Consider the following 26,681-nt stretch of genomic DNA (forward strand, 5'->3'; position numbering starts at 1 on the left):
AAACGCGATTAGATTCACGCAATCCCAGCAGGAATTTATTCAGATGCGTAAAGATTCTGGGAACTTTGAGCGTAGCTCGCATACAGATTAGAATATATCTCGTATTTAGGTCGCCGATGAATATTTTCAAGCACACCCCCGCAAATCAATTTTATTATATAATGCATGCTTAAAAAAATTGGTCCAAACCCTGAACATGTGACACCTGATATAGGTAGATATATTCACACCAGCTAGAAAGCTCTCTGGCGGTTGTTCCCATGAGTAAACGCCTTGTATATTTAACAGCGAGCTTATAATAATACGTCGATGGGACGTGAGCGCATACGGGACAAGAAAGCTGCAGACTTGAAATTTGCTTGGTTATAACTTGCGCGGATAAAACTTGCACGTGATTTATAGAGACTGTACAAACTGGGTTAGTTGGATACCTGGAGGAGTTAAATAGGCGTTGGGTATGCGGGTTTAATTATTTATAAGCAGCTGAGCTGTGGCTGTTTGTATTATAAATCCGCTGCTTGTCGTCGTGGGAAATCGAACTTGCTAATTTACGCTCGAATCTATGAATCATTTCTGCGTCCGAGACTTTGAATCGCAAAGAATCGTGTTGAACTATCATTGATCAGTAGCTACGTCAATAATTCTGGTTCGGAGTATAGGTGTTTATAAATTTTGTACCGAAAATCGAATTAGATAAGTGTTAAAAGGCATATCGATACTCCTTCTCCAGCGTGAGAAAATCGTGCGCTCCCCCTTTAATCGTTGGTAACTGCAGATACGGTATCATTTCCTGTCGATACTTTCCTCCCCCGCAGGTATGTGTGCACTCTATGAATTAAATATAGCGAAAATCGATCCTCGTGGCTTTGAGCTGCGGCTTCAACGTGTTTCGATTGGCGAACGAGAAATTTCTGTTCAAACACGCTACCTACGCGGGCTCAACAAATTGTGTTCATATGATTTTACGATATTGGATTGACCGTTGCGCCCTGAGCCATACCTGTAATGTTTGATCAAGAACGGGAAGTTGACTATGTGAATATTGTAACATGCACAAGATCAGCAGCAGGCGACTCAATTTCAACTTCTGGGTTATGTCTTTAGAGAGAGTAGTTTAAAAAATGGAGGAACGAATTAACACGAGACAAATTTTCCCGGTCGTATTACACGGACCGAAGTCTGAGGATTCGAATCGAAATTGAATTAGCTTCGAATCCCTCCCCACCCCTCGGTTTTCAATTATTAGGCGCTGGCCAAAATGCTATTCGAACCAGCTGCAATACACCCGAATTTTCCGATCTCATATCACAGTGGCGGCAGCTGTTATTTGAGGCACTCGAGAAGCATCAAGCTCCTTAAAATTTCATCATAATATAAACCCGCAAGAAATCAGGCCTACATATTATGTCGAGCCGCGATTAAATTCCCCGATCGAATCGGGTTCAATTTGAATCGGGATTAAACTCGGAGAGGCTTCTTGGATGCCGTGATTCAATTAAGACCTAGAGCAGGATCTTTGATGGCAAAAAAAAAAAAAAGAAATAAATAATTAAATAATTAAATAAATAAGCACCCTAAAATATTGGGAAAAGTTTTACGAACCATTCGTTTTATATTGGCAAACAATGACACGCAAGATGATAAATTCTTGCTGTCTTTCGGGGGTTTTCCAAGGCGCGTGAAGAATTTCCCCCCGCAGTGAAGGGTGACAAATTGGCCGACCCTGCGATCATCTAATCTCAAACTTTAATTGTCCCTGTCCTCCAACCCCCGGTATAACACACTTTTATCCGATGACTCACCACCGCTTTGCGCCATTTTTAAACGTCGCGCGTAAATAATTGCGCCTTTAAATATCTCCAAAAATTGTTTCCGTGATAGACGGACCCTCGAAGTTGTACTTATTCACGATTCAAGCGAAGGTCTGCGCTACATACGTGTAGGTATGTATAATCGCTGCGCAATAATAGGAAGCCCCGCATCAAGAGCTACAAGAGCTCTGTAAGATAAGGGCTGAACTCTGCGGGTGTGTAACGTTACAACTTGTATTATCAAGCGAGCACTTGGCGCGAAATAATTTCGTTATCTTCGCGTCACCTAATGTATTTTACAGCCCGCAGCTGTATAATATTCGTCCACGTGGAGATCGTTGATACGCAAGACACGAACGTCTCAGGTTGAAAGAAATTTTACTCAAAACTCTGCATCGCCGGCGATTTCATTTCGGCATTATTTGATCAATATCTTGTAAAATAGCTGCTGCAATGATCATTCCGACGCGTATAATTGATATGCGCAATTGAATTTAGAGCCCGTTGTCCGCCATTGTTCGACGATTGTTTGAACGTCAGCGTATTTGCACGAGTACTTGACCATGCACGGCGGTCAACCGTTTTCGCAAATTGGCTTACAATTAACTCCATCGAAGATTCCGTCGACGAGGCTTGTGGCTCCAGATTGTGCGGACAATGAACTCGCCTCGAAATTCAGCGCAGTGCGTTAAAGATGATGAGTTATCGAGCCACCCTTAAGACCTTAAGCTTTAACAATTCAATTTTCGACAAACGTTGGAACTTTTTGTTAGCATAAAAAGTCCCGAAAAATTTGATGCAGGGATGAAGTGGGAAGAGAAAAGCTTCCGGCAGGCGAACAGTTTTAGTTTGAACCGCAATTATATACATGCATGGGGGGGGAGGGCAAAGTTTTGTCAAACTTCAATCCGGCGGATTTGTTTTGCGGATAATTTATACAGGCCTCTGGAATTGTCGAAGTGTAACGAACGAATAAAAAGCCTACGGTGATATAATTGCGTGATTAATTTAATAAAGGTATTTCAATTTACATAGTGAAAAGTTTCCAACCGCGTCGCAAATTGAAATCGCATCGTTCTCTGATCGTTTTCTCAAATACGATTTTCGCCACTTTTCTCAACCATCAAAATTTCAACCACCCGAGTTTCTCGTTGGCAAGTCGCTGCGAAACTTGCCGGTTTCACATTTCGCCACTCTCTGGTAAATTGTTTCGTCGTAAACGATGGCTTAGGGTTCATATACGGAAAACGAAGTGAACCGACAAGCGTGGCTCGTGAAGTAGGATAATTTTAGCACGTATTTTTATAGTATAACAGGCCTCGACGCAAATTATCGGAAAATTATGCCAAAACGTATTTTCGTCTCAATGTAGAAGACTAATTTTTCATCGAATTCCAGTATATCAAGTATACCGTCGAAGTTTTACTGTACAAAAATCGCAAGAATTTCACTTGATGACGACCTGCATCTACGGGGACAAAAACAAAGAGAAAAAAAAAAGAAATAAAAAAGGGAACAGTTCCCATCCGTTTCAGCGGAGTCCGTGACAATCTGCAAGCTTCGGTAGAGACTGGCAGTGGCACGAGGTCGCGGAGATTAAAATATCGACTTCTTAACCACACGTGCGACTTGTCTCCGCGTTCCTTGCACCTGGAGCGGGAGATAAATGAAAATGATAAGCTCGGAGGAGCGTTATGTAAGAAAATATGATTATCAAGAATTACCGATTCAGGTGCGAGGCAAAGATTTCGCCAATTGATTCGCGCCTGTTTGAAAGATCCGGAACTCTGGGCGAGACGAGAATCCTCGATGTATATTCGGAGCTGCCTCGCAGCTCGAGCCTCTTAACCACTTCCGGTTTCGTGCTGAGCTCCCTAGAATTGACTCCCAATCGCTATTCGTTTCCTCTCCCCGCTTCTCCTCCAGTTATTAGCTCGTTACTCAGGCTCATTTCACGCGCGATCGGTTTATCGTAATCTCATGACACTCGGCGTCTTCCGCATATATCCATCCGTCCGTCCACGTTTCCCTTCGTATAACCGCCCTCCGCCGGTTTCTACGTCGCCCAAGACAGGGGAAATATTTTACAAACATCATTTCGTTCGTAATAACGAGGGAAGGTTGGTTGCCCGACATCCATACACAACGATCTTATTTAATTTAGAAATATCGGAAAACAAACTTTGATGTCGATACTTCGTTTCGAATCGCTTAAACATTTCAAGAATCTAAGATATTGGTTTCTATCCGGTAGACTGTTTTTAAAAAAACTTTACCGAAACACTTTCTTCTTTTTTATATCTGCATTTCGGTATCGTCGAATATTTAATTTTACCACGTAGTGACATTATTTATAATCAAGATACGGTAATATCGAAACGACCGTTACTGAAAGATAGAGAATCTCTTTTAGTAGGAATTTTAAAGCAGTTTTTAAATTTAGTTGAGACAATTGAAAAGAATATCATACCGTTCGAAAATACAGTTTTTCCTCGTCGTCTCTGCGAGCGTAATTTTCATATCATCTTTCTCAAATCCAACATACCTATCTGCTATACCTTAACGTTCGTTATTCTCCTTCTCATTTCGCGCCCTTCCACGCGCAGCCGGTTTTTACGACTCTTATTACCAGAAACGGTTTTCTCGTGTTGCCTTCTGCGGCGAATTGCGTCTGATTGTTCGCTGTATTGATTCTAATTGATAATAAATTCCCAGAGCATGACGTAGCTGGTCGAAGGGTTTTGGGTTGGTTTACTTTTTCTACTTATCTCAGGGCAGATCGTCCCACAGACTTTTTTTACATCTTATACCGTACAACGGAGAAAAGTTCCGCACCGATTTTAAGGGGGTTATTTTTTCCGAGTAAGAGTTTCGTTGATACCTACTTACGTTATCCGGTAAAACTTTTTTCCTCGTCTGGTTAAATAAGTTTCTCTGTAAATTAGGGTATATTTTCACCCCTTGTTTTGAGATAAATTTTTCGCCCCGTCTAATCGCGCGGCCACGTTTAAAGAATATTCGAGACTAAATATACATTAATGACGATTACACCGTACAACACGAGATAAAAGATGAAGGCTAAAAGGCGCGTAATCGTTATTTCGCATCACGCCTGCAGCTCTATCAAATTAGTTCACAGAGTCGGAAAAGCGGCCGCAAACGTCAAATTTCCCCGTAATTTTCCCACCAGCTGTAAAGTACCCTGCGGCACATTGCGATATATACATATATATGTATAATACGAAGCGAGAGAGAAAACTTAGTAATATGATTTAATCCCCGCTCAAAGCCCGCCTCTCAGAGGCTCGCGCAGAGCTCAGATGTTTCGTAACAGGTATATTCGAAAGGGTGAAAACCCATCCCTCAGCCGCGGGCTGCAAGCTTCGAAGTCCCGGGTGACACAATGCGCCCTAATGACCGTCGACACTCGGTTCCGGCGGCGTTGTTTTCATCCCGAAGGAATGACAGGACGCGAGTTCGTTATCTACATTCAGTGGCGTGCATGGCACTTTTTCGCATCTCGGGCTGTTTTTATGCATGCTAAGTGATGCGATTTTCAGCCAGTTAGGCGAAAAATACCATAGATTTAAATTTTTTAAAGTTTGAAAATTTGGTACCGCGGCGAAAGAAATTTTTTTACAGGAGTTAATCATTATCATTTTTTCACCGTAACGGGGAGACACGACTCGGGGTAAATAATGAAAATTAATTGTTTGTAGCTTTGATTGGGAAATCTGTAGTACGTTCGACTGTTTTTACTTCGGTTATATGGTCAATTTTCCTATACTATTCCTTACTACTATTACGATAAATTGATGCTCGTGCAAGCATGAATCGATATTAAGACCCTGTGTTGTAACCGAGGTAAATACATGTATATAGTCAACAAATCAAGTCAATTCAATAATGCAAAAATCAAAAATTGTGCCATTGACAACTTTGTAATTATCTAACCAAATGTAATTGCGTCTACCAAATTTTCTACAGTCATTCCAACCGTTGCAATTAAACCGTTGTCGTAACGATTGTAAACACAATATTTTACTGGACGGTCTTTAGTAACTTTAACAATTGAAATTTTTCTCACAATCAGTGTGCTTTCAGACGCAGGGCCGAAGGGCGCTCCACGAGTCCAAATTGCGAGGCGGCATGCGAAAGTTGTTGCAGGGTAGTAGGATTAAAGGGTTTCTACGGGTATACAATCTTAGTGAAACATCGTTGAACTCTGGACGCTGCAGCGGCGTCACTTGGTAATTTAACTCTGTCGGATTTATGCTCTGGAATAAATGACCCTCCCGTGTTTCACGATGCAACGCTTATTACAGCTATTACGGTTATTCAGTCAGCTATCTACTCGCTCCTCGTCCGTCGTTTCGTGCCGTTTCTGAAGCGGTGTCATTTTCCGGAAAACGTGGAATCGTCAACCGGTTCGCGTGAATTTCGCAGCGAACAAATCGCAGGTATGTACTTTAATTTATACACAATATAATTATAATTACAAAGGTAGCAGGCGCAGATGTTTGCGGTTTGTAAATAAGGAAAACGGCCCCCTTGATGGGAGAAAACACTCGACGATTCGGTAGTTAATTCGCGGAGTACTTTTAGGAGTGTTTTTCTCACCAGGCGTCCCCCTGCAGGGTTCGAGATGCGATTGTCCTTCCTCTCGCAATCAGATCGCAGGCTCCAGTCATTGTTCGAAAAATTTTTCAAATCAAATTAAGAGACGCATAATTCTATCCGGCGTCCCTCGTTTTCTACAGACAAAAAAAAAACTTTTCAAACTGGCTAAAACCGCGTTAAACCGCGAATCCGGCCTTATCAAATTTCCATAAAACAACCGAGGTATATTCGGCCGCTTCAAACGCAATAACAAAAGTTATCGCTCCCCATTCCTCCTGTACCGAAAAAAAAAAAAAAAAAAATTCCCATTCACGTTTAGGTATAACGTATTTTAATATATTTACCTACAAACGCAAAACAAGTTGGAGAACGGAGAATGTAAATTTTCTCACTTTATATTTATGCGATTGCTTCGAATTGAAGGACGAGAAGTTTTCCTTTTATTACCCTAAGGTGATAAGATGCGAGATCGGTCTTCCCGAATTGTTTTTCACGACGTTATCATTTCATCCGAGGCATGTTTAACGGGGCGAAAAATATCAAGACAACAGTTTGACCTCCCGAATATTATCCGCTGCATGCAGACGGCGTAAATATTTGTCACGCCCACCTTGTGTTAACGGGTACGTATTTCGTATGCGTAAAATCAGGCATTCGTGTATGCCGGTAGTGAAATGAATTTGTGATTTTCCAAGCCGTCGAGTGCAGCGTCGATCCTCGGTTCGATAAACTCGGAGAGCCTCGAGTTGAACGGGTTTGGATTCTTCGATTCGTCGTCAAGTTTACGTGCTTGCACGAACGTAGCGTCGGTACAACGAGATAATGTACACACGCCTGGATGAAGAAGCGGAGAATCGCTCGGCCAGAGAGGAATTCTTCACGTCGCGTCGATGGGTGTGTATTTTTGCAACTACCTTGCTCTTTAATCGCAAGTTGTTCCACTTACGTACGTACAATACGTACATACGCGAACGAGAATCGGGGATGAAGGTGAAGGGTTCGTCGGGGGTTCGCTTGGAGAAAAATTTTGTCTCGGAGACTGTGGGGGAGAATCGTGAGTCGCAAGATGCAAGCCTCGTTAGATGCATTCAAGATGCGAGTCAAGGCCGAAGGTGACTTGCAGGGAAATCCGGGACCTTGGCATGCTCTGTAAATAAACTCGATGCTGTGTGTTGGGAGAATCGATCGAGAAACGCGAGATTAACCGACACGCATCTCGGGGGTCTTTAACGTTTCAACGATCGGATAATTTGTTGACATTTTATACTTGTTTTAGAGCGGAAACAGCGTCTATAACGCGTGTATGCTACTCTTTTTCCACGAGGGAAAATTCTACCCTGTTAGGTTTTTCCCCACTGTTGGCTTCCAGCTCGTTAAGGACGCGCGGCTTATCAAGAATTTATTAACCCCTGGCTAATTGTTACCCGTGACGTCATCGCCATGCTTTCGCGGTGACACAAGCGCGGAGTGCGTTTAATCGCACGAACAGCTTTGTATTATTGCCCCTTTTCTTCTGAAAACTTACGCATGCGATTCGCACGGCTCTTCTGCGATGCGATTCGAGAATCGCTCGGTCTTAGTGCGTTCGATTTGACAACGGCTTGTTTCACTTAGATTGGGTTTTAAGTGACGCGGGACAGCTGAAACAACTCCCTGAATCGATTTAGGACCTCGGTACTTACTATTATCACTTTAAATTGACTGTTTCAACTCGCCACCTTCGCTCATCCTACAACAACACGATATAATTTTGAAGCAAAGCTGCTCGAAGTTCGAGAGATCCGGAGGAGGAGCCCCATTTATTTACCCGCTTCGTGGATTTTACCTCTATCGTCGGAGCTTCGCTCGTTTTTGCAAAACATTTGCACAACGTTCCCAATCAATATTTAACTTTATCCAAATTTTCAAAGTCCAATATTTATCTTTCGTGTTTTTGTTTAAACTCAACTTGTTATCGCGCGAATGAATTTCGGCAAGATTTGCTAAGAAATTCTTTGCACGATATTTTTTGGAGAAATAACCCTTTTTCTCCGCCGTCCTACTTCTCTCTACTTTTGCGATCTCACATCTCGACGCAGATTAGAAAACATGTCAGCGACGTTTACGCCGCGTTTGGGATTCGCTGTTCTACCTGCTCGTGTATATAACTCCCGGTTATCTCGAGCAGGACAAAAAATTGAAGGGATGTTTGTCACGCGAGAACGAGATAAGCGCCTCGCGGAATCGCATGAAAATACCATCCGGACAGTCACGCGAAACTTTTAGGTTCGCGACGTGTTTCGGTTTCGATCGATGCGGAATTTTCCAAGTCGTTGCATCCCGATGCGACATTGAATACCGCAGTGAAAAGTTTGAATTTTTGAGCGATTCGCGTAGTCGGATCGAGCACAATTTTATGACGAAACATCGACGCAACTGCTTTCAATAAACTCACCCGAAATGCGTCGCGCAGTTCCTTTTCCTCTTGATCTTCCGTCGCTTCTTCCGCACTCGTTCCTCCCATGTTGCTTACGATTTCTACGAATTCTTCAAAGCTTACGTTTCCGTCTCCTGAAAGAAAGAGGAAACGTCGACGTAATTTCAGTTGCAACATCTGTTTCAATCGTGTTGTCGTATTAACCGAATTAAAGAATGCTGTCTTTTTTCTCCAACTCACAATCTCGGAATAATTAGAATAAAAAATTATTTCACCTAGTGAATGTACATTTCGTTTTACTGTCCAGCGGAGAAGTAAAATCTTCATTAATCACGATGGCGATGTGGGAGTTGGAAATTTGCCGGGGAATCAAGAATTGCAGGGGAAATTTTACTAAATGGAAGAGTTGGAGAAATGTTGGACAATTTTCTCCTCGCGTTGGTCGGAGAATACTTCTGTGACGGTGAAAAAGGAGGAAAAGAAAACGAGAAAAAAAATCATATGCAGGCGAAAAAATTCTGTAACAGCTTGGTCACGCGAATTTCGTCGACCCTTGAGGCCGCGATATTAGCGTTTCCGATAAGGTTGAATTTACCTTTTCATGTATACAAACAAAAGAAAAAAAAACAGAAACGTTGAATTCGAATCTGGCGAAATAAATTTTTTGTCGATTTGCACGAATCTGCTTTCACTCGATAAGCCAAGTTTTTGTTCCGATCACTTTTATCTTGAATCAAAAGAGGCTGTTTTAAATTAAAAGAAGTATATTTCTTTTGCCGTTATTGGAATAAATTGAATCGTTTCTACGAGATTAAACCATACAAAAACAATATTAGCGATTAAGGTCATGTAATATTCCTATATTTACCGACCGAGCAAACTTACTCTTTTTTTCTCTATATTAAATAAGCAAACGAACGAAAAGAGTTCAAATTTCGATGGTGCATCGCGTGATTCTTTGACCTTCCGTTCATATTTGTTTCTTTAATGCATGGAGAAAAAAGCTGAATATGCTCGGTCGGTAAGGTTAGGAGTACTATATGGCCTTAATAGAAAACTTTGGTACCTGTAATGTGGTGTAGAGAGATAGAGAGAGAGAAAGCATAGGATGCTAACAAATAAGGCGAACTCTTTCGAGCAGGGTCGGAACAGTGCGAAGTTGCAATTTGCAAAGCAAGTGACAAGTAATCGATATTCCATTTAGGGGTCGCCGGTACGATGCGTGCGAAGGTTTGACCTCCAATTAGTTCGGGGCTATTTGTAATCCAAGAGAAAGGGAAAAACACTGCAAGGAGGTCCGGGTCCATTTTTGTCTCTTTCCTTTTTTCAACCTCGGAGGTGGATAAATTTGAAAGAAGGTTTCTAATTTCCGGTACGAGCAGCGTTCGCTTCGCGGTTTTTCCTTTTCTCCCGCTTCGCTTTTTTCAATGTTTTTCTTCTTCCTCCACCCCCCCTCCCCCCCTCCCCCGCCTTGTTTGGTCCTAATAAACTCTAGTGCCAGCGTGAGGCGGAAGCGGGTGAAAAATCGTCCCTCGTGGATTCCTGCGCAACTGAAACTATTGTACTTTTACTTTTCTTTATACACATATACGATGCACGCGGTGTTTATAACGTGCAGCTATGTATGCGACACACGTATCTTTTCAGTAATTAATTTTACAAAGTGTGTCTGAGATGATAACCCGTGCTGGCATGTTGCAGGGATTATATGAAAGTCGAAAATCTTGGCGAACCTGACTTCAGCGTGTCGCGTTTTCCGTCACGGAATTGGAATTCTGAAATCTAGACTCGGTAAAATATTCCATAGCGTCAAAGTTCAAAGCCATAAGATTCACCTTTAATTAAATACTTGACTCGATTGCTATCCGTTTGGATATCCGTTTTCTCAATGATATAAGCTTCAAACGGTTGTAGAATACCGGATTAAATTACCACTCTCGGCCGAATCTGGTGTAACCTGATCGGTATTTATAGTGCCGTATTGTACCTGTACCTAATTCTACAATCGTCTCAAACTGCAGTTTCGGTCATTCTCCCCCTCGTAGGGTACAACGTCAAAAGTTGCCAAGGCTTGTTCGCCGTTCAGTTTTCGAGAATCGCAAGCATCTTCTTTTACAAAATAATTGACCTCCCAGCGCGCTTCTGGCAAAAAATCGTTCAAACTCTGGCCAAGTTGTTACACGCTTGCATCTGCGTCTATACAACGCTTTCTTTCTCGGGTGAAAGCCGGCAATATATCTTAAAGCTAATCAGCTTTCGCCGGAGGCTCTCTCGACTTCTCCAGTTTTCGCAAACGTAGACGCGAGTTCATTTTCTCGAAAAGTATGTACGGGTAAAGTTGTAACGCAGACGTTACGCAGCAGCGCTGATCACAGTCGTAAACGCCAAAGGGAACTCGCCTAATTGGACAGAATTTTGCTTATATTTCGTACCATAATTGTCGGTGGGAGCCTTCAAAGAAGAATGGCCAGAAAACAGAAGGAAGGGCCACGACGTCGATTTTCAACGACGCTAAAATAAATTTCATACAATTTCAATATGCAGAAAGGTTGAAGTACATGTATATGTATATATATTATAGAATCGGTAGAATTCTTTTTGGTTTGGCACAATGTTCGTCTTGACGAATCAGTACTTAGGTCTTTTATGCTTTAACTTTTCTGCATTTCTACTATAAAACTTGAAGTTTCAGTATTGTGACCGTCCCACTAATTCACTCCCATTTTCAAACTGTAAATCGAGCTTACAGAATAGAAAAAAAATTGTCACCGTCAATTTTTCACACACAGTTTTTGCTCCGTCGTAAAAATTCGTGACCAAAATAGCCGAAATTTCTTTCCCACTCTCTTAAAAAAGAAAAAGAAAGAAAAAAGAAAAGACTAAAATATAAAACATTTCGCCGATGGGCCGTCCAATTTCTTATTCCTAACACGCCTCACCTTCCGGACGTTCAAACGAATGGTTTTCACCCCCGAAAGACGTTAGAAGGCGGCCGTTTATTGACCAAGCGAGTGTCGCGTTAAGGCGAGTGGCGTAACCCGCGGGACAAGCTGGAGCAGAGCAAGTCCTTGGATAAGCCATCGAAGGATTAGCGGGATTTCGGGACTTCGGAGGATGACTTCGGGAAATCCTTGCCGCTACTCGGCGATGCCTCGAGGCCTGCTAACGGGTGCTACACGCCGACGAACCTTGGAGATTCTGTAAAACCGATCGGAGTATCTCACACCTGCCGTTTTCTAATCCCCTAGAACAGATCAGCCGCCTTATTTATCGCCCTGATTAACGACGCCGGAAAGATCCAGGCAAATTAGCCTGCATTTATTCCCCATGTTCCGTACGGCGCGGCGCTCCCCTAGGCGCTTAATTTTTTTTCACCCCCTCAGGTTAACGTATTACGCTTTTTCTTCTCCCCCCTCCCCGACCTTCGCGCCATCCTTCTCTCTCGCACCCGATGCGTGGGTGCTCGAATTATGCACCGGCAGTAACGCTCCCCGACAATTATTAACGACGCGCCAACCAACCGTAATAGCATTTTTCTTTCGCGTTCCGTGAAATTAACGAACTCTGTGTGCGCTAACTTCACGAAGAGTCGGGCCAAAGTTTAAGGTGCTCCGATTTTTGTAACGCGTGTTAGTGCGACTCGGTGAAGTGGCTTTCAAAAGTGTTCTGTTTTCCTTCTTTTCTATTCCAATACTCAGTGATTAAATTTCGAATCGGCGAATCGACGGATGCCTGGAGTAGAAGTTTTAACGAGGACTGAAAGAATTCATTCGAGATATATGGAAGTATATTATCAGAAATTATATGACCTTGTGCTTTTGGCAGAATTGATGTCGCCTTTTTGATTGATTCTTTATTTCTCTTTTCCAGGCGACTGAACTTGACGGGAAACTTCCTCGACGTTTAAGTTACAGATACGTACGCATCATGACGCTTTCGAATTAATTTATCTTTACTCTCGGTCCCGTCTACCGACTTAAGCGGCAATTGAAATTTTACAGTGATACTAAGGAGGTAAATATGTTCGAGCAAAGTGATACTCACCGTTTGCTTCGTGACTTCCCATTTCTAATTTGAGCCTCCTTTCCACCTAATCCAAATATTTTCACTAGTTTACTTGGAGATTCTTTAAGAAAAAATGAAACGCCTTCTCACAATTTTAAACACTATAAGTTCTTCAGTAAAATGGAACTTTGTTCGCACAGTTTCACGAACATTTTCTCACAGTCACAGCGAAGTTAACGCGAGATTGATCGCGTGAGAAAACAGATCTGAACGTAAGAAAAAAGTTGAAGTAGATTATATGGGCGATGAAGAAGCTTTCGCCCGAGCTTTGTTCGAATTGTTCGGTACTCAGACTCGTTGGGATGCGTGTTTTTCTGACGAGTCTGAGAGAAACGTTCTTTCAATGTCTGTCTAGGTTTCCGTTTAGCTTGAAGGTTTTTTATTTCCCCGATTTAGGTTTGACTAACTATACACGATTTTTCGAACATCAAATGTGCGATCGTGAACAATTTACCACCGTCAGTTATTTTTTTCTCTTTAATCAAAACTTCCGATAACTCTGCATCTTTACAATCAAAAGCTCCGTAGCTTTTTGAGCTAATACACTTCGCAATTCCGTTCGCCTGCTCTATTTTGTTAATCCGTATTCATCCTTGCAAAGAATTTCACATTTCCTAAAATTTCTCAATCCCTGTCCGCTTCGAATGCTCTCCAGGGATGAAGTAACTGCACTCCTTAAGATTTTCGAGGGTAAAAAGGTCAGACAAAGTTCTGATCGCGTCTCAGCTTTTTTACGTCTGAAACAGAACCGTTGAATTGTGGGTATTCGAGATTGCGAATCCACCCTCCTTGCATACCTTCTACCTACAGGATGGACTGTAACGGGCAATTTTTGAAAAAGGTTCGGTAGAACGCTGCCACGAAATGGCCGCCCTCGCGCGCCTCTAAACTTTGCTTTCTGGTTTATGATACGAGACTTTTGGTACCGCGGGTGATGCGGCGCTGTATCGAAGCCGGATGTAGCTGGAAGTCGATCACTAAAGTCTCATTTTTCAAATATCACGAGGCCGGAATCCGGGGAGTCGGATTTCTGGTTAGCCGTACGAGCATCGGAGTGTCATGAAAATACGACCGTAAAAACGAACAGCGTACTATCGGCTTTTATATTTTCGGAATGGAAAATTCGATCCTTTTAATGCGAATGCAGGTATTTGCGATACTTGTCGACCCTCAACATGTTGTTGAAAAGGGTAAAATCACCCCTTGCGCTCCCCTTTTATGACGTAGCAGTTATCATCATACATAAAAGACACATAAAAGTCATCGAATGTTTATCGAATGAATAAAGTTACCGCGTCAACCTAGATTATTGTAAAAACAGTATTGTTTTCAACTTCCAACCAGAGAAACACGTTTCGCAAATAAATAGCATTTTTCTTTGCCCTTTAATTTTCATCTGTTTGGCCACTTATTTTCACTCGCGAGGTTTATTTATTTTTTTTTACTCCGCAAGGCAGCATTTCAGCGATATAAATATAATGATATAAATAACCCTCGATGAAAATCACCCTTAAAGTCAACCTCAAAAAATCGACGAATCAAGAATTTTTCGATAATGAAGTAAATTCTTTCGTTAATACCGATTGGACGTTGTTCACATCTTACCGAGCTAAACTGTAGGGATAGTGTCAACTCCCAAAAACTGCAAAATTGGCTCGTGAAAAAAAGAAGTTTTGAATGTTTTTAGGTCCACCAGAGTGTACGAAAAAATGAATAGAATCGGCGATGCGAGCCTCGGGAATTTTCCCTTTCCGCTCCTTTCGCGTCTCGGTTTGCGTTGTAAATTTAACAAGTTGAAGAGAGTACGAGACCTCGAAGAACGAGACAATGTATTCCCTTAAGCAGATTCGGAAGTTTCCTCGTTTCACAATCACAGGCTCGACCCGGCGTGGAAAATCCCCTTATCATCCGGCCATCTAACCCGAGAGCCACGCGGGTAAAAGTTGGGCCGAAATTATGTTGAAATTTAATCAAGACCGCGTCCGCTTGTCTCGGGAAAGTTAGAAGGCCCGCCTCTGCAAGGGTGGCCGATGTTCGCACACCGCGTTCCGCGCTCTTCTCCTGATCGCCGTTTAATCTCCGACGCCTCGGCCAATCCTCCGGGGACCGGGGTGCAGGTCGAAGGTGCAGAGCAAGGATCACGTGCGGTCCACAGTTGGAAGTTACCGGCATCAAATCCCGATCCGAGACCCTCGCCAATGTTTCTTGCGATTAAATTCACCAGGCACGCCGGTGTTCTTTGGGCCAGTACCTACGGCGCCAGCACTCGGCTTTAACTAGCGGTCGAAGCAAACAGCCCTTTTCGTTATACGGTTGCGTTCGCACGTGCTTCGAAACTTCGGTCAGCTGCAGGCGAGGTAAAAGAACTTTTCCCGGGCTGCTATCCCGACACCTAACCGCATTTCACCCGGATAATATCACCGGTATTTAAGCTCAACGAAGAGTTAGTTTATCGAGTTTCTTCGGCAGCTCGCTTCCTTTTTCCAACAACACTGCCCGCTTCGTGGTAGTCCCACATCTTTTATACCACAGTGTGCTTCGGACTTCCTTGGACGAAAACGCGCGATAAATTTTCATTATACGTATACTTTCACGGTACCTTCTTTCGTGGCTTCTTTTATGTAGGTACAGGCATACGGAACCGTGACGCATCGCAAACTTTCAAATCGAATTATACTTGCGTGAAAAAAGGTGAGCGTTTTCACCGTCGCGTCAGCGGAGTTCAAGTTTTTTCAAACGAATCGATGGGTTGGATTCAAAATCATTAATAATGTCGTTGACGCCGCCTCGTGTCGTGATTTTCGATGCGTCTACGACACTTGGTCTCAAAATGTAAAAATTAAGAAACGAAGACGAAGCTGACCAGGAATTTCCGGCCCTCGAGTTGGATCAGCGATTTAATTGAAGCTCGGTTCTTCCGGAGCCAACCGCGTTAAATGAATCGGTGAGAATTAGCCGGGATTCCTTTTGTCGAGGAGGATAAAAAAGGCGGATCGCGCGGAAGCACGCAGGTATGTGAAAAAGGGAGAAGAGACAGGTAGGGCACTCAGCGAGAAAGTAATTGCATTACAATGGATCACTAGGGACATCTGGGACCGAGTGTGGTCCCCTGGTGTCTGTCTTTGTAACGGAAATACCGCTCGTAAAATTCGTCTGCCACGTCGTTCTTTCGCCCCGGAATACCTTTCGGTAAATTGAAAATCACTTTCTGACGCTTCGAAACCGATGATTATTCGCCCTCCCTTTATTCAGCTCTCGTCGCAATTTTTTCACCCGGCGTTTCTGCCGGCTAACAAAGTTGACAAAGAGGCGGGAGTTCCAATTAGTATCTGTAAGTCTGACATGTTCGCCGATCGAGTTTTTCGGAACCGAATTCGTTCACTCGGAATTTTCAAGCGCGCAGGAAAGTTCGAAGCTTCGTCAGTTTCGAAACGTCGTCGATGAACGGTTCCATATCGGTCAAAAATCCAGAAACGAACTCCTCCTGCAGCCACGGACGGTTCGAACAACTAATCCGACAGTCTCGATCGCTACCGAAATACCAACTCTCTTTCATTTATTCTCTCCGGGGCTCTGCAAGAGGAACGTTTCAAACCCCACTATCGAATTCCCTCGCTTTTATTGTACACGTATATCCTCCGTCGTATTTCTCCACAGTGGAAGATTCGAATTATTGTTGATGAAGAAAGAAGCACAAACAGCGAGCCGTCCGGAGGCGTGTAGACATTGCTAATGCAACTTTGCCATCCGGGCCGTGAATGGTCTTTTGTTTCAACTTAACCCATGCTCTGTTATCTGGCTGACTTGGCATAGGAAACTGAGAGAACGAACGTGCGCGTGCATTTGATACACAGCTTGCAGATAAACGGACGGACACGGCATTCTCCAAGTTACAGCAGTGGCCAGAGCCGAAGTATGGAGTTGACGTTACGAGAGGATGAAGAGTGCGAAAACGCGATAAAATCCTGAACGTAATCGAGGAAATTCAAGCCCGGAAGTGCAACGTCGAACGAAACGCAGTGACGGTCAAGCTCTCCTCGACGTCGATCGAGTTGATCGCCGGATTCATCCGCACTGATTTCTTCTCTGGACATCTTTTGATCGTGATGCTTTTCAAGTTTGAACTTTCATTTCACGGATCGGTATGGCAAAAGCGTGGAACGATCGAGCTGTAATTTGAAATCCTGTCTTTGGATCTGACGCGACGCTCTCACGTATCTACAGTAAAGTGTAATTACGCGCCGACTGACATGCCTTTTGAAATTCGAACATCGGAGAATCCGTGACCTTATTGGCTTAACGACAATTACTCGATATCGAGGAAACGTTTTCCCGACATTTGGCTAATTGTAAGCTGCGACACTCGGGTAACGGAGTTCTGGAATTCTTTTTCACATTCCCAACTCTCTTTTGTATTAAATTCTTTTCCCATTAATTCTCACGACTTCTGCCGATAACGGCCCGTGTGGTTATGAATATCGAAACAACTTTACCGCACTATCGGTTATAAAATTGCGGCCAACCGCAGCACTCGTCGTAAATTTCGGCGCAACGTTGCTGATGACAATCCTCGAGTCTGTGGCCTTTCCGATTTCCGGTACCTACGTGGGAACGTCAACATAGGTATGAAAGCATGTACGTTTCGCGAGCAAATCGGGTCACCGATAAATAGTTATCAACTATCAACCGAACAGCGGTATCGCTGCTTGGTTTAAAACGGAACTGGACGCAGCTGGCCATTCGGATGCCAACTTGTTCGAACGGAAAGTTTTTTCACTCAGGTGTGACGCGTATTGAATATTTGAATTTCTTCCAGGCTCGGTTCATTCTCAGTGCGACGAACACACAAGTGTCGAAATGAAGGAAATTGAAGGGAGAGCTGTAACACATCGAAGACCAATCCTGGAGAGTGGCGGTTTCGATTACAAGCCATCGTCTGTAATTGCTCGTTTACTACCAGCGAAGGACTTTTGCACGGCTCAAACTTCTTCTCACAGGACGTGTTGAAACGATTTTGACATTCTTCGTAGAGAGTTAGTCTCGCCTAAATCGATCTACTCGGCTTGTCACCCTCAACACTTCGCCACCTATAGATGTCAAGCCGATTTCTATTATGATTTTCACTAAGATTTCCGCATTTGCGAGACCGAACCCGAGAAACTCGTAACCTTCGGTAGATCAATTTCAGAGCGAAGTTCTATTAAACCTTTTTCTTCGTCATTGGAATGTCTCGTGCGAGTATTAAAATGAAAAAAAAACAAAAAAAAAAAAAACGAAAAGTATTATCGATAATCGAGTGATGGAGAAAAATGCTCCAACACAATTTTCGTCTCAGGTCGAAATAATCATTCAAAAGCTATTTTTAATACTAATTTTGTTTTATAACTAATTTTGTTTTTGGCAGATGCAGATGTATCGAAGATCGTATCCGTCTTCCTCTCTAGTGCCTTAGCGGACATTTTTACCGTTGGAATTCAGATTTGCAAAATATTATTCAACCTGCTAGACGCCCCCGCGTTACAAGCATCGCAAATTTTCTTGCGGCGTCCCTCTATTCGTGAGCTTGAAATGCGGACTAACACAGACTTTTATACCGTAACAACTGGTATAAAAATTCCACCCACAGAGTTTGAAATTTACCCCAGAGAGCCGACCATCTAAGAGACTAAAAAGTGTGCCGCAGAGCGCTAATTTCTATTCTCTTTACAGGGTGTTTTGAAACATTCGAATCCAGCAGTGTTACAAGTAAACCGTTGAGCAGGTCGTGAATACTTGCGAAAAACACTAATGCGCGATTATGTTGCAAAGTGAGCAACGAATGGACGTTGTTTTAAAATTGTAAAGAGATTTCGGTTTTACTGCTTCTATTATTATTGCAGTTTTTGATATTTGCGTTTTGATTTTATTTGGTGAAGATACGTATTGAAATTCGTCTTTGAAGATTTTCGACGCAGACTTTGTCTTAAAAAAATATCGCATGTGTGTAATTTTTTCAATTTGTCCGACCCAATTTCACCGCAGCCTTGTCTCTTCTTCGCTTAAATTGAAAATCTAAGTAGACGCGCACAACTTGTCGCGGATTAAGGTAAAAGCAAGCAGAGGCAAACGGAAAATCAGGTGGAAAATACGATGATGCGATTTATTTCGCGTTTACGCCGCCCTTAAAAACAAAAAAGAAAAACTCGGAAGGCGTGGGTTTCAAGCATCTCAGACCTTCCGTCTGTCCTACGCGTCAACACCCCTCGGTAATCCCGGCACGGGTGTAAAAATCACGTCTCGGGAAAATTGCATCGCACGCTGTCAACATAATCCCCCATCGTCAACCATGTGTGCCGGGAAATTATTTCCGAATGGGTAATCCTCGATTGAAATAAGGAATATCAAATTTTGTTCCCGTTTGCATCGAGCTTTATAGAGCAGGCATATGCGAGTGTATAATATTATACGCATATTTCCTGTCGGTGGATTAAATTTGACAAACTTGAAACTTGACGAGGAAGAAAAAAATCACCAAGTATCGCCAGATCTTGAGATGTTTTCGACAATTGAAACGAATGAACAGGGATTAATCGTTCGAGAACCTCCGTCGCTAGAATAAAGATTTCGTTGCACCTTGGCATTTGAGAACTTTTTTTTTTACTCAACTTACATAGCTTACAGGGAGTATTTTTTAATAAAGTCGGAACTACTCGAGGCAAATGAAAAAAAAAAAAACGGAACGGTTTATAGGTACTTTGGGAACGCGCGAAGAATCTGCTAATAAAGTTTTTACCTGTCGTCGTTTAAACGCTGTGTTGACCTGTATTGAATTCTCACCGTGGTCGCTTCGCGAAGTAGGAGGTAATAAGTATAAATTTCGAAAGCTGTCGTTAGGCATCCTCCGTTAATACATCCAAGCTACCGGGAAGCTCCTGGTTATTATTTTTCCGCGGAAGCAATGACTTACAACGAAAACACAATTTTTTTCCACGTTCACACGATGATAAATTCTGCGAAAAATGATGAAGGGGTTCTCGAAGATTCTCTTGGCGGGGAAACAAATTTCTCAGAAGTAATGCATACCTATCATACGCGGGATATTTTACCCGGTAGATATGTTCGTGTGTATGGTGTTTTTTTTTTTTTTCCCCCTTCTCACCGGAAGCTGGAAAGCCGTGCAAGAAACTGCGCGGGTATAATATGAAGTATAGTAACGGGAAATTTCACACTGAATTCACACGGAGCGAGATTGGGAATGATGGACTTGGTCACGCGCTTCGTTATTGCCGAGCTTGTGTGAAGCTGAGACAGACTGGCTTTTGTAGATTTCACATCTTTGCCCACCGGTTCGCATTCCTTCCGCCCGATTCTCATTTCCGTTTATTTTCCACGTCATTGCTGCAGGTCTGATGATGGCTCACCTTCGGAGAATCGAGAAATAATGTGTGAGATGCCTGCTTCGAGTTATTAAACTTGAAGATATAATTTTTTTTTTCTTCGAGTATACTGTAAGCTCTGAAAGTTCGAAAAAAACCGTAATTTATATTTACTGTATAAACGTCAAGAAGCTTGATTTACGTGATACATTCACGCCCACCACGTAGATTCGTTTTTAATTAAAACCAATCGACTCTCGTAAGGTTGAAGGTGTAAGACGGTAGTCGATTTTGACTTCGTATAAAGGCATCGTTCTCTTCAGAAGACGTGCCTTTTCCACTTAAGCTCTGGAATTTCTCTGCTTCTTGTCTTTGACCGAGTTATGTATCTTATACGTTAAAAATAAGGACAGACTTTTTTTTTTATTTGAATTTACTTCAAAGTGTAGTAAATAGACGACATTTTCGGGATTACATTCTTTTCTCAGTTACCACACTCGAGCAGAGATTGCACGTTTTTTGAAAAGAACAGTCCCCTGCCAAGTCAAATCGGACCAACGGTGTACCTTCAACCTTGTGACATTCCCCCAAAATTCTCGGATTCGATTTTACTAGGACGTTCTGGAACGCGAATTAATGACAGTCGCGGTTTTTTTTCACTCTCGCATCTTCTTGACTTGCGACATTTTCTTTCCACCCTGTTTCCTTTTCTATGGATAGCTTTTTGTGCGATTCCAGACGTGCGGAGTCGAGCCAGATTTCTTGTAGCAGGCTAGTAGTAAAAACACGAAAAGGAAGAAGGATAGATTCGCGCGGTCGCGAAACGCGACAAGAGAAGAATTATTGTGTTTTCGCAGCTCCGCTTGACACGGTGTGATTGATATCTATCTGGATCGTATAAAATAAAGAACGGTTTTTTATAGCCGTGGAAGCGGTTTCAGCCTCCCGCCGGATATCGAATCCCTCGGATTAGTTGAAAATGAGAATGAAAAATTAGGAAAATTGCGAACCCTCGTCCCGAAGCTTACTCCAAAATGACAATATCGGAACACCTCGGAATCCCAGACCGCTGGGGAAGAAGGAAAGAGGGAATATCGAAGGAATTGAACAGGGAAAAGGGGAAAAGTTGGCACAGTAAATTAAATTTATCGTAACACAAAATTCCTCTGCACGTGATCTGTGATGGAAAACTATACCTACAAACAAATTCATTTCGAAGATTCACTTCTCCAAGATAGTGACGTGTATTTTGTTATTTTTATTTATTTAAAGACTCGTTACAGTTCTGATAGTATTATTGATTCTCTCAGCTATTTGCCCAATGCCAACGAGAGTAATAGTTTTCAATGTAAAAGTTCAAACTGCGCGAAAAAGGAACAAATACAAAGTTGCGCGATGAAAAAGCGCAAACTGTACTTTTGGTAAATTTTAACGGAGCAACTAGCCGCAAAGGTGAGGGAGAGAAAAAGAAAAAGACAAAGTAGTTCACTATTTTCATCGCTTTCGATGGCTCTTGGCAAATACTTTTATCCTCCACGGAATTGAACGGCAGTCGGTCCAGCTATGCATACAAATTCGTAGAAGAGCTCTGGCAATAATTACAGATATGGGTTAATTAATTGCGAGAAATGAGAAAACACTCACCGTCAATGTCAATCTCCTGGAGCATGGTCTGAAGTTCTTCGGCGCGTGCGAACTGCCCGAGGGAGCGCATAACTCGTCCCAGTTCTTCCTTGGTGATGCTGCCGTCGCCGTCCTTGTCGAATAGCCTGAACGCCTCTCTGAACTCTGTAAAAAATGGCGGTCGATAAGGTTCCTCACGAATGCCGATTGCCTTTCGACGATAGCGAAAACTAACGTCGTTTAAATGCGAAAATGGCGAAAAACGAAAATTTCCGCACTTTCGGCAAGTAGCGAGATTCGTCAGAACCGTAGGGCTTTAAATTCTTCCTGAAATTTTTCGACCGAATGAAAAGCCTCACCTGAACAGGGATTTGTCAGTCGCGGGTGGCCTGAGGGCGAAATTCGCTGCTTTTATTTTCCCCCTGCAGCGTGGGGTGGAAGTCGTGCAATTTGCTGCCCGGGAAACTGTGTGTGCAATCGTACATACCCGGTGAAAATACAGAGAACAAGAAGAAAGAAGCGGAGCGTAAAATGCGACCTGTTATACCTGGGATGCGTCCGTGTGAGCGTTTCTGCATCGGATGAACTTAGAGCGAGTTTGTGTGCTCGCGTTTCTCTTTGCGTGTGTGTCGAGGCATGTGCTCTGCACGAGTAAACTACGTGCAACTGTTCGTTAAGCCGACAATTCGATTCGCTCCTCCGCTCCAAAGTCACTGCGCGCATCTCCGACTGTTCGTGACGTTCCTCGTAACTTTTGCCTCAAATTCGTTGCAAATTTCTCACGGTTAATCTCCGGAGTAGCGAGGAATCGTGACGTGCAACTGGTTATCCGATAAAACTCGTTCCCAAGAATATCTGACACCTCCTCTACGCAGCTTGTCAGGACTCTTGCCACATTTCGTCGCAAAGCGCGTCTATTGTTCAACTCTCTAATTGCTTATACATGTATCACGTTTCGCTTCGAATGAGAGAATAATGTTTAAATTTACAAGTTTGATTTCTGCTTTAATCTAGGGAAAGAGGAAATTTTCCAAACTTCTACGCCGGATGGTTGATTCGTTTTTCTTTATTTCATAATGCGGACGACGAACCGCAACGCTGACGGCTGCAGGTCGTCTCGGGCTGAAATTGCTTCCTATTCTCGGACGAGATTTCTCTGTTGCGAGTGCCCGATTGTCCGCACGTGTCCGTCTAGGGTGTAATCGACAATTCGATTATATTTGTCGGGAAGAAGTGCAGGAGAAAGCGAGTCACGTTTTCACCGAGTGCCAATCACCTTTACTCCGACTACGTTCGCTTCGTAGAGTACACCAGAGAATACAGTAAACGTCTTCACCTTCCCACTTTATTCAACTTTGTAAATATTATTTACCGGGGAAAATCGATTTCCGTTAGAGTCAACAATAGCCAGAAGTGAAAATCATTTTTTTTCGGTGAAACAAAAATTGCAATCAGAAAATATACATTCGTATGGATAACTCGACGGTTGAAGGTGAAGTAAGAAGAACGAAATCTTCGAACTATAGCTGAAAAAATGCGAGGAGTGGTAAAAATCAACCTAATCGTAGCCTACTCCAATTATTTTCGGTTATTCATTTTTCTGACTGACAACTTTGCAACGCGGTTGATCTCCTTTTTTACTTGATAATTTTAGACAGCTTATATTACACGTGCAAACCTACATGCCTCCAGGCAGCGAAGCTTGAATATAGTCCGGCTTGACCAAAAGTTCTGAAAAATTATATCGCATTTTGCATACGTCACTCGTAAACTTTTCCCTCTTCGCTTATCTCGAAACTCGCTGCAAGGTTGGACTTTTTTTCAGTGAAATAACTCGTTCAGATTGCGAGGTGAGTAGTCGCTTCGTAAGAACGCTAGGAAAAGTCCACTGCCGTAAACTGTCATTCATTGTACATTATGCCAGTGTTTGTCATTAATTTGGAGCTATCAAAAACTGTCTATCGATATTTACCCACTTTCTATGTGAAAATATTTCGAGCAAATGTCAAGGTTTTAAATTTCTCGCCAACGAATCATTAGCTAAAATAACATAATCGTCCTCGGACATTCGCGAAAAATATGAATAACATTACACGTGTTATTTGAAAAAAACCAGCAAAGAGGTTTCCTTTCATTCCGAAATAACAAATGCTGATAGCATGTCTTGCCGTAATCCCAAAAGTCGTCCTCGTAGCAGGAATGGAACTCGTCTCCTTCTCTTTCAGGAGACAAATCGTCGGCTTGATTCGGTCAGCGGTCGAATAGCGTGGACGAAAGGACGGACAGGAAGGTTTACAGTGGCTTAAATCGAGATAACCTGGTTCGGGGTGAAAATAATACCGTCTACCGGAGGAAAACGTCCCTAGCCACTTTGTCGGGGTGCGACAACCCCTTCTGTCCCAAATCGCAAGGGCGAAACAACGCCATAGGTAATTTATAAACCACCCATCGCAGGAATGTGGGTAGAGAATCGCCTGTGGTTTCTGTACGTGAATTTGGGGAAGCGATAGACCTTGTAGTTCGGAGTCAGACGGTCCAAAAATTTTCCGAAAAGTATTCCGGGTCTGTGTGTTCAAATTTTATTTTGCTGTTAATTTCTTGAGTCTCGAAGTTTCATCGTCACTCGAAGACGATAGAAGAATTATGCGAATGAGAAGTGTAAGGATTTGAGGTTAGAAATCTCTTTTGTCCCACCTCGCGTTTTGCAACATTAATTGCAGCCGTTTCCCGAATGAGGGTTTGGTTTTTTTCACCTAGTTATTAGCCGAGAGACTGACGAAGAGATTTGCACCCTTAAGTTTTTACGTGAGTAGGCATTACGCTCCTTTTCGAACGGAGAGAAAAACGCGAAATAAAAATGGCGCAAAAAAACTCCTTATCGTTTTATCGCTTTCAGCTGAGCGATCTTCCCTCAACGGTTGGTGCAATTCACGCGTTTTCGATAGAATTTACATGGCATGTGTAATATGATATTCATGCATAAACATGGAAACGGCATGAGTCTGAACTCTGAGCGAAGCATCGTCTTGGCTCCGGAATCGTTCAACCTTATTTGACCGGCTGAATCGCGCACGGAGGAATTTAATAGCGCAGCGTGATAAATAAAAATTCTTCCCGGTAAACTGCGGCTGCGAAATCCATCGGTGGGATTCGTTTCGCACTAGAAGATCTTCTGCACGCATCCGCAACGTGGACGTAAACGTTACGCGTTTTTATTGGTTAGTATTGGAAGTTTTGCACGATGTTCGCAGTGGTGTTATACCGACGCAGCGTAAAACCCTGTGTGTCTACTTGTACCGCTTTGCAAAACACTTCACTCCGTCTGTCGAGAGAATAAATTCGTAAGTACGTGACTATATTCGAGAAAATTGATTCGGGCCACGTGGAGATAGGAAATTTTCTGAAACGCATCAAATTTCACCGTCGTTGGTGAGACATGTTCCGCTTGAATCGTCCCGGCTTTGCAGCAGGTAGACCTTCGTGCTATCTCAATTAACACAAAGCAGTGGTAAATTAAATACTTGTAAACGTCGCGGCTGGTATAACAATAATCTTCTCTTCATCAACGAAAATCCACTTTCTATGGAAATGTGTACTCACGTAACGAGAAATGTAATTCAACTGCAGTTCCAAGTCATTTCATTCCTCGAGTAAAAAGCAACGTGGTCCGATTATAAAATTTATTAATTTCGTATTTCCTCCTGCAGGGATTGCTGTTTGTATAAATTAATTCATTCGAGTAAAGAAAGTTTTCGATTGTTGGACCGAGATGATAATTTCTCTCAAAACACTTTGAAATTACTTTTGCATTTCTCTTTAATAACGCAAAAATAGCAAAATGTATTCCGGCAACTGTACACGCGTTTTCTTGACGACGAGTCGAATAGAATTTGTATCCATGTATCAAAATTTGCGTATACGATCTGATGCTAACGTTATTACCGTACATATGTACGTGCGGAGAGGTTCTGCATATGCATACGGCAGCCCCTCGAGGGGTTCGTGAGGATCTGAAGGCGGAATTTGAAGGGTTCCAAGGAGCGCGTGTTAAGCCATAATAATACGGTTTCCGTTACAGCGAGGGAGTTGAACTGCTTATAAGAACCTTGACGAAAGGGAATAGATGAGGACCGTCCGTGAAACGAAACTGATCCCTTTGTCCTGAAGTAAATGAAATAAAAAAAAAAATATAGAAAACAGTGCTTTCGATGCAAGTAACGGGTTGTACAGCACTTCGCAGGCTTCCGACCGTGGGATCGATAATATTTATGGATCCTTCGCAGTGATTTCGGGTAATTCATAAGTGTGTACGTATAACGCACGGCATCGATTTCCTGGGGGGGGGATTTTTCCATCGTAGTGACAGGGTGACAGGGGGCTAATCGTGAGAATATCGAAGTGCGGTTGGAGTGTGTAGCCGAGCTTTAGGAAGCAGAAATTATTGGGAAAAGAGCTTGCGTATAGCGTATATTCCATCATAGGCACCCTTGGCTCCCTCGCGTCTCGACCGACGAATCAGCAGATCCTCGAGAAAAGGCGCGATATTACCGGGAGATTCAGGCTCGGTGAAATATTCATGGAACACGTGTATACCCGGTAACTCGATCACTCCTCACCGTACGCGTTGCGTTAGCATGATTCGTTTCGGAACCGCGCGAGTTTCCGAATTTTCCACTTTCGGCTGGATCCGTACCTCAGAAGGTTCTGGTGTGAATCGTCCGATCGTCCGGCTTTCTGGACATGTTTACTACGCTTCAAGGGAGCTTACGCCTTTGCCTACCAACTTCTAGC

General features: G+C 42.9%; 1 protein-coding gene across 3 annotated transcripts in view; it reads right to left on the reverse strand.

Moving 5' to 3' along the window:
* Positions 1 to 26,681, reverse strand: part of LOC124177959 (neo-calmodulin-like) — a 79,845-nt gene that overhangs the window by 8,906 nt on the left and 44,258 nt on the right. For all 3 annotated transcript variants that reach the window (XM_046560956.1, XM_046560954.1, XM_046560955.1), the window contains 2 exons: positions 21,912 to 22,055; positions 8,866 to 8,981 (listed from right to left, as the gene is read on the reverse strand). In XM_046560956.1, the coding sequence (XP_046416912.1) occupies positions 8,866 to 8,981; positions 21,912 to 22,055 (260 nt within the window). The remainder of the gene's footprint in view (positions 1 to 8,865; positions 8,982 to 21,911; positions 22,056 to 26,681) is intronic.

This window comes from Neodiprion fabricii, chromosome 3 (assembly GCF_021155785.1).
Source record: "Neodiprion fabricii isolate iyNeoFabr1 chromosome 3, iyNeoFabr1.1, whole genome shotgun sequence".
Classification (NCBI taxonomy): Eukaryota; Metazoa; Arthropoda; class Insecta; order Hymenoptera; family Diprionidae; genus Neodiprion; species Neodiprion fabricii.